Genomic DNA, 14,598 nt, shown 5'->3' on the forward strand with positions numbered 1-14,598 from the left:
TTATGGCTTGCGGAACTGAACTTTAAGAACCATTCAGGAACTGGGAGTTTTGGACTTTGTCACACACACACACGAAGAGTTTAGTTTTGGGGTTAACGTTCGAGGTTTAACATTCTTGAATTCTAACATACTAACATTTTTACTTTTATTTTACGTATTATCAATAGTAGTGATTAATAAAATAGTTTTTAACACTGAATCATGCTCAGTGTGTTTCTTTTGTTGCTGGTTCGTGACAAAATGCCATAAGGAACTACAAGAAATTGTGGTAATATAGTTTTTAATATGAGTAAGTGGTTGATTATATTTCAGTGTTACCACAACAACTTGCTATTTGTAGATCATAAAAGATGCGTGGTCAACTATCATTCATGGCTCACTGAAGGCTCACTTGCTTCTGAATAAAAAGAATAAGGATTCAAGTCTTGCTTCAAGGGTTTGAATATGCCAGTGTGATACTGAGGGAGTGCTGTACTGTCAGAGATGCCACCTTCAAGTGAGGCATTATCTGCACTTTGATGCAGATGTAGAACATTTAGGTCAGATAAAAGTACATGATCTCCTGGACGATGTTTATCCTTGAGCGTGAATGCAGGAAAGTAGGAGCGGGGCATTCAGCCTATTCAATACAATCTTTATCTCAAAACCGTATTCTATTTTTAGTGTTTAAAAGTCTATCTCCTTAATATATTCAATGATTTTGGCCTCCACAGTTTTCAGCGGTAGAGAATTCAGTGGATTTGTCACCCTCTGTGTGAAGAAATTTGTCTTCCTATCAATCCTAAATGTCTTGCCCCATATCCTGGAATGTGACATCCCATTCTAGATTACCCAGCTAGGTGGAAACTCTTCCCTGTCGAGCCTTGTCAGAACTTTGTATGTTTCAATGAAATTGGATTTCAATGAGATTGAATGAGAAATATTACAAAGCCCTCCCAAAACATCTGTTATTTGTATTCCCAAGTGGAGCTTGATGTAACCAAATTGACTGCTGCATTTCTTAACTACAACAGTGATTACACTTCAAAAGCACTTTATTAAATGTGATCACTACAAGACAGTCTGTGCTTGTAAAACACACTTTCTAACTGCATGTAGTTTCTACTCAATATAAAGTATTAATCGATGCTTGTTAACAGTATGAATTATATTCCAGCTTGCAAATCCTAGTTTAGACTCTATGCTGAAGAATTCTTGAATAACATTGATTTAAGAGTTCAACAGTTGCTTTTGTTCACGTAATGGCATGATGCCAAATGGGATTTCTAATTGCTACAAAGTCAATGAGATGTCTGTGAGCGAGTGTATATGCAATATGTAATATTCCTTAATCACTGACCATATTCTGTATGGATGTGTGCTCTCCGGCTGGTTTGGCCAAAGTGGATGGACTTCTGAAAATATTCTTTGTCTGATTATGGAGTTCTAGAGGAAAAGCAAACAATGAATGAAATCATCATCTTTAGGAAGAATGGAGAAATGTAAAATACGCTGTGACGTGGGCTTTTTTCCCAGTATTTTATGAGCAGAATATTTAATGTGTTAATAATAATTGGAAATCAAAGGCTTGGATGATCTCTCTTGTTTCCCTCCTTCCCTCCCTCCTTGCCTCCTTTGATTAAGAGGTCTAATACTGTTAGCAAGAGATGTGCCTGTGTATGATTAGCAGCCTTTAAAGTGGCTGATTAATCCCTGGTGTCCAATACTGCAGAAGGCTGTTGCATGAAAGACTGATCAAGACTTGTTCTTTGCATGCATACTGTGTTCTGTGTAGATGCATATGTTGCTAATAACTTTTTTTTCCAGGAAATTTAGCCATGGTCTGTCTGCCTTTACAAAGAAATATACCAATGAATCTTGAAGTTGTCTGATTGCTCCCTTACTTTGTTCTGTCTAGATGCATATGTTAATAATTTTTCTTTTTCCAGGAGATTTGGTTGTTCTGTCTAGATGCAAATGTTAATAAAACTCCTATTTCCAGGAAATTTGCATGCATGTGTGTGTGAATGAGCACACATTTTTATAAATCATGCTATACCCCTGACCTCTGGTGCTGTCTGTGTGGAGTCTGCATATCCTCTCCAAGACTGCATGGAGTTCCTTCTGGATCTCTAGTTTCATTCCCACATCTCGGAGACATGCTGGTAGGTTAAGTAGCTAATGTAAATTACACCTAGTGTGGGTAAGTGGCAAAGCAATCAAAGGAGACTTGATAGGCATGTGAGAGAGAACAAATTGCAGGTCTACAGGGAAATAAAAGAGAGGGGAAACATGACTGAGTCACATTCTGGGAGTCAGCATAGCTCAATAGACCAATTGACCTCCTTTTGTAGTGTAATAAATAAGTAGAAGTCAATTGATATCTTTGGTTAGATTTACACAAAAGGGTGGGGTAGGTAGATCAATGATTGTATTTAAAAGCAAAATAGAAAAATGTTTGAAAGTTGTGCACGTAAAATTTCTCACAGCGTAGTTGGAAAATGAGGATGTTAATTCTTGATCAATATTTCGGAGACAGTTCCTTGGGATCAAGGGTTACTTCCATTCCAGTTTTGTGGGTTCTGAGGTGACTGATCAGGTCAAAGTAGAAACCATAGGCTCTTCCACAGATGGGATAGGAGATGCTGAAGGGGCAAGCTGCTTGGTAATTTGTAAGATGGTATGTGCTTTCTGCCATTTACATAGGACTTCTTTGTGCTCCTGATGCATGGACTTAAGGTTCTCGGTACCATCCTGAGTGTTCCTTCTCCACTTGAGTGGTTGTGGGCCACATATTCCCAAGAGTTAATGGAGACATTAATTTTTTTTTCAAGGAAGCTTTGAGAGTATCCTTTAATCTTTTCCTTTCTCCATCCAGTAATTAGTGACCATGACAAAAGTGGGAATGGACTTTGTGTTTCAGCAGGCAAATGACGTGGCTTGTCCAATAGAGCTAACTGTGTAACTAGAACTTGAATGCTTGGCCTGGAAGAAGATAGTGGCGTTAGTTCATCTGTCCTTCCAAAGAATTTAGAGTAATTTGCAGAGATGACATTAATGATATCGCTCTGGTGTCTGTTGCAAGACACCAGGGATCTCTGTTCCTGGTAGGCAGATATCCAAGAGAAATTCCGTGACCTAAAGAAAAGATGCTGGATAGACAGTGCAGAAGTATTTCACTACCAGCCACAGGTTCTTCAATGCTGTCTTCCATCTATGCCTCTAACACCCAAGGCCCTACCTCACTGAGAGCTGAGAATGAATGTGAATTATTAAGGACAGAAAGGCAATTGGTGTTTGCTAGGAGGAACATTTCAAAGATCTTTTGACCCATGACTCTGAACTTAACGTGAATGCCCTTGTCTCCATCCCACAGCAGCCGATCCAGGCAAGTCTCGCCACACTTCCTGTCTGACAAAAAGTTGAAAGGCCATATCTCAACTGAAAAAAATAACAAGGTCTCAGGAGCAGATAGCATCTCCGCTGTTACTCGACGGCGAAGAGCTTCAGTCACGAATCCAGAATATCCATGTCTGAATGAGGGTACCTCAGATGCTGTAATTGCAACCATCTTCAAGAAAGGGATCTCCCTACTGTCCACTCTAGGGAATGGCATTACCTGAGTCCTACTCAACTGAAAAATACTATGATGCTGGAGGAACTCAGCAGGCCAGGCAGCATCTGTGGTCAACATTTCGGGTCAGGACCCTTCTTCAGGATTGAAGATAGGAAAAGGGGAAGAAGCCCAATATATAGGAGGGAAAGGCAGAGCAGTGATAGGTGGACAAAAGAGGGGAGGCAGGTGGGCACAGGATGATGATAGGTAGATGCAGGTGAGAGATAGTGATAGGCAGGTGCGGGGGAGGAGGGGAGAGCAGATCCTCCAGGGGATGGGTCAAAGGCAAGGAGAGAACAGGAAGGAAAAGGGGGTAGATAAAAGAGAGGGGCTAGGAAAGGGAAGAAGAGAAGAAGCATGGTTGGGGGGGGTTTGGGAAAGGGGGTGGGGATTACTTAAAGTGGGAGAATTCAATGTTCATGCCGTTAGGCTGCAAGGTTCCAAGATGGAAAATAAGGTGCTGTTCCTCCTTGCGCTTGGAATTCTCCTGGCAGTGGAGGAGGCCAAGGACTGACATATCAGTGACAATATGGGAGGGGGAGTGGAAGTGACTGGCAACGGGGAGATGCAGATCACAGTTATGGACAGAGCGCAGGTGTTCTGTGAAACAGTCACCTAGTCTGCGTTTGGTCTCACCAATGTAGAGGAGGCCATGCTTGGAGCACCGAATGCAGTAGATGATATTAAGGGAGGTGCAGGTGAATCTCTGTCTCACCTGAAAGGACTGTTTGGGTCCCTGAATGGAGGTGGTGTAGGGGCAGGTGTTGCACCTATGGCGGGGACTGTAGAAAGTCCCCGGGGTGGGAGCAGGATTGGTGGGGGAGGTGGGGTGTTGAAGGAGTGAACTAGGGGGTCACGGAGAGAGTGGTCCCTGCAAAAGGCAGAAAGGGGTGGGGAGGGGAAGATATGCTTGGTAGTGGGGTCACGTTGGAGATGACGCAAGTGGCGGAGAATGATGTGTTGGATACGTAGGCTAGTGGGATGAAATTTGATGGTGAGAGAAATTTGAGGACAAGGGGGACCCTGTCCCTGTTGGGTCTGGAAGGAGTGAAGGTGAGAGCAGAGGTGTGGGAAGTGGCAGAGATACGGGTGCAAGCTCTCTCAACCACAGTTGGGGGAGGGGGGGTGGTGGGGGAGCCCTGGTTAGAAAAGGTTGGACATCTCTGATGTCCTGGAGTGGAAAGCCTCATCATGGAAGCAGATGCGGTGGAGAAATTGAGAAAAAGGGATAGCATCCTTGCAAGAGACAGGGTGGGAGGAGCTGTAATCGAGGTAGCTGTGGCCGTCAGTTGTAGAAGATGTACAACCAGAGAGTGGAAATTGCAACAGAGGCTGGGAGGTGATAGGTAGAGGCAACAAAGGGCTGCAGATGGAGTAGGTGGACAACCAGTATCCAGAAGCTCAGACTATTGATTCAGCACAGCAGCAGATGGGAAAGAAACTGGGTGATAGGGGACTGAGGGGGAGGAGTGGGTGGGGGAGTTGGGTGTGTGTAGGAGGTCCAGGGTAGATCAGAAGGAGAGAGAAAGGGGCAGAGGGGGAAAATTCAATATGCCATTTGGTTATAGACTACCCAGATGTACATGAGGTGTTTTCCTCTATGGACAGATATATAGGTAGATTTCCATCTTGAACCAGATTGTTTTCAAGACAAAGACAGAAAATACTAAGGATACTTAGCATCTCTGGAGAGCTAAAGTATCACGTCAGTGACCCTTCATCCGTTCCATTTCTCTCTCGACGATTGCTCCCTGGCCTTCTGAATCTCCCCAGCATTTTCTGTTTTTAATTCAGGTTTCCAGTGTTTGCAGTTTTTGCCTTGGCTTTCAAAACTGAATGGTAGCTTCCTGGTCACTGTTACTGATGTCAGCTTTTTAATTCCATGTTTATTTAACTATATGAATTTAAATTCCCAGCTGCTGTGCTGAATCAGTGGCCTGGGCTTCTGGATACCAGTCTAGCAATTTAACCACAGCATTATTATACCCCAAGAATAATGCAGCAAGTGTTTATTGAGGTAGAGATTACAATATTGAAAAGTGAAGGGTTATTTTAGAAAGAAAATCTGCAAAAAATGAAGAGAAAAAGCAGTTAAATGGATTTCAGAAAACAGAATAGGAATAAATCATTTTTAGCTTGAGAGGCTGTGTCCAGTGGGATGCTATCATGGATTGGGGCTCCAGCTATTCTGCAATCTATTGTCAATGATTTTGATGACCGGACCAAGTGTAATATACCCAAGCTTGGTGCCGTTGGGAGTAGGGATGCATGGAGGCTTCAGGGGATGAGGGTAGACAGATTAAATGAATGGACAAGGACGTGATGGATGGAATATAATGTGGAAAAATGTGAGGTTATTCATTTTGGTAGAAGAAATTGGGGGGAAAAAACAAAACTTCTTTTAAATGGTGCGTAGAGTAAAGTTGTTGGTGTTCAAGTGACCAGTGTATTTATGTACATGTCACTGAAAGTTAGCTTGCAGGTACTGCAAGCAGTTAGGAAGGCAAATGAGACGTTGCCATTCATTGAGAGAGAATATGAGCACAAGAGTAAAAACATCTTACTGCAGTTATATAGGGTCAGAAACGCATGGAAATTAGTGAATGAATAATGAGCAGATGAAGCTCAGCCCACAAAAAAGCTGGAAGAGAATTTTGACGGTCATATAACTGTGACCCTTAGCCAGCTTCTAAAGCTTGTAAAATTACAAACCTTATTCCCTGGCAACCATTGCTCTGTCCTTGAGTTAACTCACATGTATAGGTGCTGTGCCACAACTGTAGCTTCACACTGGAACAAACTGAAATCACCTGATAACAGCTGATGACAAATGCATGGAACTCCCAAACCTATTGGTGTTTCCCTGAAAAGTCCAGCTAATTTCAAGTCGAGTTTATTGTCATGTGCACAAGTACAGTAAGGTACAGGTACAATGGAAAAACTTAGAGCAGCATCATGGGCACGTAGATTCAGACACACAGAGAGCATCAGTTGTACATAAATTATACATGAATTATCCAAGACAGTGAAGAAGAAAAATAAGACATTAGTGCAAAAAAAGAATGAAAATCGGAGCCGAGTCCATGGTAGTGCAAGAGGTGTTCCACAGTGTTTCATTGCTGAGGTAGGGTTAGGGTTGTGCAGGTTGGTTCAAGAACCTGATGGTTGTAGGAAAGTAGCTGTTCCTGAACCCGGTAGTGTGGGAATTCAGGCTTCTGTACCTCTTGCCCGACAGTAGCAGATAGCAGAATATGTGGTGTGGAACCGGAAGCCTGAGGAAGAAAGCCTTCACAGCCAATTTATGAACTAGATGAGTTAGATTACTAACTGTCAACCTTTTATTTTCTGAATATTTAAAAAGAATCTTAGTACCAGCTATTCTTACCAATGAGTTAATCATGTTCTCACACTCCGTCTATTGGTAATAGTGTGTAACTGCATCTCTTGCATTAGCAATATAAAATAAGTCAACATTAAACAAACTGTAATCAATGGTGATGAACTGAATGTAAAAGTTAGGCACCCTTTAGGAGATATAAACATCTGTTCCTTGCATAAGTATTGTATTTTTGAGAGTGTGTAATGCTTTAAAAAGAGCAGTTTGCAAGGTTAACTGTCTTTCCTGATGCCTTCTGTAGACTCTTGTCCATGTTTTCATATTATATGTTTCCTTATAATATAGAAGGAAGCCACTTTGACCCATTGAGTATACACAAATTCACAGAGCAACTGCTTTCCCCAACTGGTTTTCCCTGTAACCTCTTCTCCCCACATTCCTGTCAACTTGGTTACACATTAGGGGCAATTTACAGTATCCAATGAGCATGTCTTTGGGATGTGGGAGGAAACCGGAGCATCCAGGCGAAACCCATACAGGGAGAATGTGCAAGGTCGTGGTTGAAACTGGATTGCTGGAGCTTTGAGTCAGCAGTTTTCCCAGCTGTGCCACTGTATGCTATCAGACCCATCTTGAGCTCCCTTGACCCTATTCCTACTAAACTGCAGACCACCTAATTTCCTATATTGTTCTCACGTTCACTTGTGTTGTTAACAGGCTGCTCCTCCAGCTACAGTCCCACTTGCCTTCAACTTGTCTGTTGTCAGTCTTCCATTCCAAAGACAATCGTGTCCCCTACTTTCCTGTTAAACTACTTTCACATCTCCATTCATTTCTTTCCCCTCAAGTATTTTGATGCCCTGTTCCTTCCCAAATTCATGTTCGTTCTCTTGGAACCGTTCTTGCCGTCATATTGATACAGCTCTAATCAAAATCAAAAATGACAATTGTGACCAACATAATCCCAATGGTGGCAAAGATAATCCCAATCCCTATTTTCTTTCTTGATTTGTCTGCACTCAGCCCTTCTCAATTTCCCCCAGTCCTTCTCAATCCAGTTGGTTGGAACTCCATACCTAACTTCGCTTTAATTTATTGAGTCAATGCTGCAGATTAATTTGCAATGGCTACTTATCCTATTCACATACTGTTACCTCCTGTGCCCTTTAGCCACCTCCCATGTCTCGTGTAAGTACTGTCCCTTGGAGACATCATCCAAAATCACATGCTGGCAGCACCCAGGTCCATCTCTACTACCTATCCTGACCCTTCTACTATCTCAAATTCCCAGACTGTTTGGCTGACATCCAGTACTGGATTAGTGGAAATTTTCCTCCAGTTTAATGTTGGAAAACCCAACAGCCATTTGTTTTTTGTCCTGGCTACAAACTGTTCTTCTACCTGCCAACTAAAATGGATTGTGTAATTATTAATTCATAATTATGTAATTATTTTTGACCCCAAGATGAGCTTCCAATCATATAGACATGCCATTTTCATGATGATCCAATTTCACCCCCACAGCAAAGACTAATTCTACCCATGTCTCAGGCCATCTCACTCGTGCTTTTGTTACCTCCAGATCTGATGTATCAACATGCTCCCTGGCAAAACCTTCCATTTGACATCCAATGTAAACTTGAAGTCATCCAAAACTCTGCTGCCCCTGTCCAATCTCACACCAGCTCCCATGCATTTATCACCCTTTTGTTTGTTGAGCTACATTGGTTCCTGGTTAAGAAACTTCTCAATGTAAAAATACTCTTCCCTGTCTTCACATTTCTCTGTAGTCTTACCACTCACATTGACAGTGATAACTTCAAATGCATGTAATCTAATCTCTTGAATTTTCTTCCTCAACCTTTCCAAGTCCCTATCCCACTTTCCACCTGTGAGACACTACTTAAAACTTACTGTTGTAACATTGCTGTAAGTAATCAGTGCCAATATCTTAAATTTTGTCAATTTTTGATAACTTTGGCATGTTTTATTGTTTTAATGGTACTGTATAAATAGAAGTTCTGATTGTTGATAAAATTGCAGAAAGCCAGCTTGTAAGATTTGATGCCCTGTCAAATTTGAAATTTGTTCATTCTTCTGTTGCTTATGTTGAAACTAATAGAATTTGTAATAAGATAAGATCTTTATTAGTCACACATACATCGAAACACACAGTGATATGCATCTTTTGCGTAGTGACTTTTGGGGGGCAGCCCGCAAGTGTCGCCACGCTTCCGGTGCCAACATAGCATGCCCATAACTTCCTAATAGCTTCCAATAGCTTGTATAAATGATAATTATTGAATTCTGCTGGTTCAGTGTTTGGCTTATTAAGGACAAATATCGTGTTGCTGATTATCCAGACCGACTGATTGATTTTAAGTGAATTTTTAAATTTTGTGTCAAACATAATTTATTCTTCATGGAATCATTAGCAGAGACGGCTTTGATTGCTGCCATGGGGAAATCTGTTTTGCATTTTCCCCATTTAGATTGGATTTCCAGTAGCAAACATTATTATTGTAGGATGTGTTTATATCTTTCATAATTATGAGGGATGTCATAAATGGAGAGCTTCTCCAATCCATTGGCTGATGTGTAAGACTCAGCATCCAAGGCCAAGTAATAGCAGGATACAGAAGTTCCAAGCCACAAAAGACCATTTGCAATGTCGCAGTGCGATGCTGCCAGTCCAGCAATGTGCATATCTGGAACATATTAGCACTAAACTTCACTCAAAGTTTGGGAAGATTATGTTGTCAATCAAACTAGGAACGAGCAGAGATTAGTAAATGTGGAGGCGTGGAGCCACAAAGGGAGCAGACCTTTAATCAATTGGATCTGGATTCGAACCAAAATGCAGGGGTGACAGGATAGAACATGGAATAATGGATGGCACGTATTGCCAGTCAAGTCGAGTTTACATGCACAAGTGTAGTGAGGTACAGGTACAATGAAAAACTTGCTTGCAGCAGCATCGCAGACACTTAGGTACAGACAACACACAGAATATAAATCATACATAAATTATACAAGACAGTGAAGAGAGAGAGAGGGGAAAAAAGAATGCAAAAACAAGATAGAATGAGAGAGAAGTCCATGGGAGTGCAGGAGGTGGTCCATAGTATTCTGTTGCTGAGGTAGGGTTAGGGTTGTGCAGGTTGGTTCAAGAACCTGGTGGTGTGGGACTTCGGGCTTCTGTCCTTCCTGCCTGATGGTAGCAGCGAGAGGAGGGTATGACCCGGATGGTGGGGATCCTTGATGGACTCCATAACATATTTGCAGCACCACAAAATGTGTGTAAATATATGTCAGTATACGGCATGTATAATCTCTGCTTATGGAAATGCATGGTGAATACACTTAATTTACAATAACATCCAACGGGTTAATGTTGGTATTGATGTGAAGAGGTTTCACAATGTATCTCTTAGTTTAACAAGTTCACACAATCTACAGCTCAAAAGCTGGCTATTCAGCTTTTACAGCTTTTACAGCTTTTACAACTTTTACGCCCAGACCAAGCTTTTCAAATGACCATCGCTCGCCCTTGCATTTTATCCATAGTTTCTACTTAAATGTGTCAGTGCCATCTGATTCTATGGCAGTGGGTTCCAAATTCTCACCATCTTCTGAGCAAATAATTCTTTTACACTTTATTAGTTGATGTATTGTTGACTGCATTATATTTATGCTACGTTGTTCTGGATTCACCAGCAATGGGAAACAATTCTACTACATCCATCCAATCAGCTTCTTTCATAGTTTAATGATTTGTCCTTTATGATAACTTCAGATAAACATGACTTCAATTTCTGTCCAATAAATTAGGTATTTTGAAGGAAATTAGTTATATTTCTTTCATAATTCATTGACACATGTATTGAATGGTTGCTGGAGTCCATCTTTAATGTTTGGTTTAGAACTCAATGGGATGACCATGATTAGGAACAAAATAGCTGTTTGAAATCTCTCAAAGTGTACATTTGCCTGAACTGAAGAAAGTAAGTGCTCCCTATCTCCCAGATGAAAATCACTGGATGTAAATACCATCCTGAGGCAAAAGGCCCAACTTACAGAAGAAATTAAAACTTAAATTGTTCTTTTAATTGATGATACATTTATAAATCTATCTAATATTTGAAGAGGAAAGGGCCATTATTGAAAATGAAATTATATTGCATTTGACTTTCCTAAATATTTTTCAGTCCTGGAAGGGTGCTACAAATAGCCTTTGAAGTGTTGGAAGGACTGGAATATATGAACAGACATGGAATGGTTCATCGAGCACTTGCACCGCGCAATATTCTTCTGGACTGTGAGGTAAAGCAATGATAATATCTCCTTTGTATATGGAATTTTATGCTTTATCAATGGGTAGTAAAGTAAAAGTCAGAGTCCGGAATCAAATTGTTTGGAAGTCCTGATGGCCTGGCATCTAGCTCACTCATTAGTCCAGAACATGAATCAGAGGGCAGGTGGGTGTGTGGCTACTGCCGGGGCCCATACTGTCCAGATGTGCGGCTGGGGTTGGAATCGGGAATGTCGGGGATGTGGGTAGGTGTGCAGCTGGAGCCAGTGCCCAGAGTGTTTGAATTATTCCTAGTCCATTTAAACTTGGCAGGTTCACTGCTAAATATATTATGCTACTGTATAACATGTAAAAATGGTGAAATAAAAGTGTGTTTGGCTATTAATAGAAGGAACATCTAGTAGTCCAGAAAATCTGCTGTCCAGCACTGCCAAAAACCCTAGGGTGATGAATTAATGGAGTTTTACTGTATATCTAGTATAGTAATGATTGAGCTGCCTCACTGATACTAATTTGTTGGAGCCACTGAAGGCCAACCAACTTGTGGCTTTGACGATGTTGAGGTGATGAAAGTTCAGTTGTGTTATGCTACATTTTAGAATAGTTCATAGGATTGTAATCACATTCTAGAGTGCCCTAACCTAGGGACCAGGTTCAAGGATTACCCTAGGGGTGATCTTACAGAGGTGTACAAAATCATGAGGGCACATACCACCAGGCTCAAGGACAGCTTCTATCCCACTGTGATAAGACTATTGAACGGTTCCCTTATACAATGAGATAGACTCTTGACCTTGCACCTTACTCTCTACCTGCACTGCACTTCCTCTAGCTGTGACACTTTACTCTGTATTCCGTTACTGTCTTTACCCTGTACTACCTCAATGCACTGTGTAATGAATTGATCTGTACAAATGGTATGCAAGACAAGTTTTTCACTGTACCAACACCAATTGTTACGTACCAGCAACAATAGAGGCACAATGAGCCATGTATAAATGTTAGAATCTATTTCTTAATAACTACTTGTAATAATAAGAAAAACAAAAACATTAGATATTAAACATTGACCCCAAAATAAACCCGAAGTGTGTGTGTGTGTGTATGGCAAGTTCCTAAACCCTCAAGTCTAGGAATAGTTCTCAAAGTTCAGTTCAGCGAGTCATAAGGTAGAACAATGAGCAAAGGCTTCTGAAAACCACAGGAGAATGTAGCGAGAATGTGGAGAGAAGGTATTTACGAAATCCACAAGTTCCATGATGGAACAATACAATGTCTCAATCACCGAAGATCTCCATTGCTTTGTTCTGAAGTATCCGCCACACTGAGGGCACTCGATATGTGGCCGCCCACAGATATACCTGTGATCCAGTACAGGTTAATGACAAAGTGGACTCCACAGATTGCTCCAAAAATCTGTACATGGATTGTATAGTGACAGTCACAACTATTGTTCTTCATCCATAGACACAAAGACCAGCCGTCAGTGCCGCCATCTCTCGCTCTCGCTCTCTCGCGCTCTCTCTCTCTCTCGCTCTAACTGCCAGTACGCTCCAGTTATAGTCTTTTCTTCACTTGCAGTAGTCAGATAAAACCACACACACACTACTGTCCAGGTGCCTTAAAGGGACACTCACCAAGTAGCAACCTGGCTTGTAACACAATAGAAGGCATATATTTAAGGTGAGAGGGGAGAAATTTAATAGGAGCCTGAGAGGCAACTTTTTCACCCAGAGGGTGGTCAGTATATGGAATGAGCTGCCAGAGGAAGTGGTTGAGGTAGGTACATTAATAACATTTGAAAGGCCCTTCAAGGGGTACATGGATAGGAAAGGTTGAGAGGGATATAGGCCAGACACGGGCAAGTGGGACTAACTTGGGTGGAAATCTTGGTTGGCGTGGATCAGTTGGGCTGAAGGGCCTGTTTTCATACTGTATGACTCCTGAAAATGCAGTGAGTGAAGGACAGTTACTCATAAATTATCTACACAGATTTATTGTCTGTCATTGGTGGCTTTTATGCCTTCTGTATGAGGGAAGCCAGGAAGATAAGATGATGTACAGTTCACCTGGAAGTTCCTAGGCCTGTAGAAGTTTTCATAAACTTCTTTGGTATAAATTATATATGATCTTCACATGAATTGCAGAAAACATTGTCACAGTATTGATGATATGACCATTACGTGACTGAATAGGCAACTTAATTTCTCACAATTGCAAGTGACAAATGTGGACATGTATTAAATTTGTCTGCAGTCTTGGACCAAATCATTCCTGGAAAGTCTTGTAACAGTATAGCATGCTTCTTATCTTGAAGGGGATGATCTGATTGAAAGCATCATCTTCAGCAACGTATACTTCATATGATGGGCAGCATGTCAGGTATTGGTATCCTTTCTCAGTTGAAAGGCTAGTTGAATGATCTTGTTTGTGTGGCAAGTCAGGCAGAGAACTTGGTCTTAATGTGTTTTTTTTCTGCTTACAGGGTCACATTAAACTGGGCAAGTTTGGTCTGTATCACATGACTGGATATAACACTGATGTTGACTTCCCTATTGGGTAAGAACTCAACAAGAATTCAGAGAGTTAGAACCTATCCAGTGTGCTGTATACATATATAATAGGAGCAGATGCTACTTCTTTGCTCTTTGGGAAGAGATGCATATCAGGGACTTTAGCAGCCCACCAGGTGTTGCATTAGCTATCAGCAGATGTTTTCTCAGTTGGACTCCTGCTGAGTCATGAAGTTAAGTCCCTCTTCAGAGATCTGAGTGCCTGGTCCAGGCTGGTACTACTGTGCAGTGCTGAGGGGTGCTACACTGTCAGATGTGCTATATTTTAGATAAGGTGCTTGTTAAATTGAGGCCCTGTCAACTTTAAAAGATCCCATCACTCTATTTCATTGTGTCCTAGTTAATAATCCCTCAAATTCTGTTGTTTAAATATATATTCTGTTCTTCGACACATTGCTACTTATAGAACGTTGTCACATCCAAATTAGCCATCCAACTTTATGACATTGGCTATGTTTAAAGCATTTCATCAGCTTTGTGATGTCTGTAGTCGAGGTGCATTATAAACAGTCTTTTTTTGTAAAGTGAAATGAGAGAGACATGAAAAGAATTTCAACAGCACATTGTGAACAAAAAAAACATTGAACACACAGCCAAGTTAGTGTAAAAACATCTGAAACTCAGGATTGGAAAATCATGTAGGGTTGAATTGAGTGCCCGTACCTGTGTCAACATACCTGGTCAGTGTTCACTTTATTAGTGACTGTCTGGTTTAAAAGGCTGTCACTGAACAGGCACTTGGGGTGAACTAAATAGAACCTGATTTGAAGAAGTAAATTTG

The 14,598-nt window shown here is 41.2% G+C and overlaps 1 protein-coding gene across 1 annotated transcript in view; it reads left to right on the plus strand.

Annotated features, from left to right (window-relative positions):
* tbck (TBC1 domain containing kinase) overlaps positions 1-14,598 on the plus strand; it is a 178,680-nt gene that overhangs the window by 22,799 nt on the left and 141,283 nt on the right. The window contains exons 4-5 of the mRNA XM_052035246.1: positions 11,141-11,255; positions 13,730-13,803. Coding sequence (XP_051891206.1) covers positions 11,141-11,255; positions 13,730-13,803 — 189 coding nt within the window. The remainder of the gene's footprint in view (positions 1-11,140; positions 11,256-13,729; positions 13,804-14,598) is intronic.

Source organism: Pristis pectinata, chromosome 2 (assembly GCF_009764475.1).
Source record: "Pristis pectinata isolate sPriPec2 chromosome 2, sPriPec2.1.pri, whole genome shotgun sequence".
In the NCBI taxonomy this organism is placed as follows: domain Eukaryota; kingdom Metazoa; phylum Chordata; class Chondrichthyes; order Rhinopristiformes; family Pristidae; genus Pristis; species Pristis pectinata.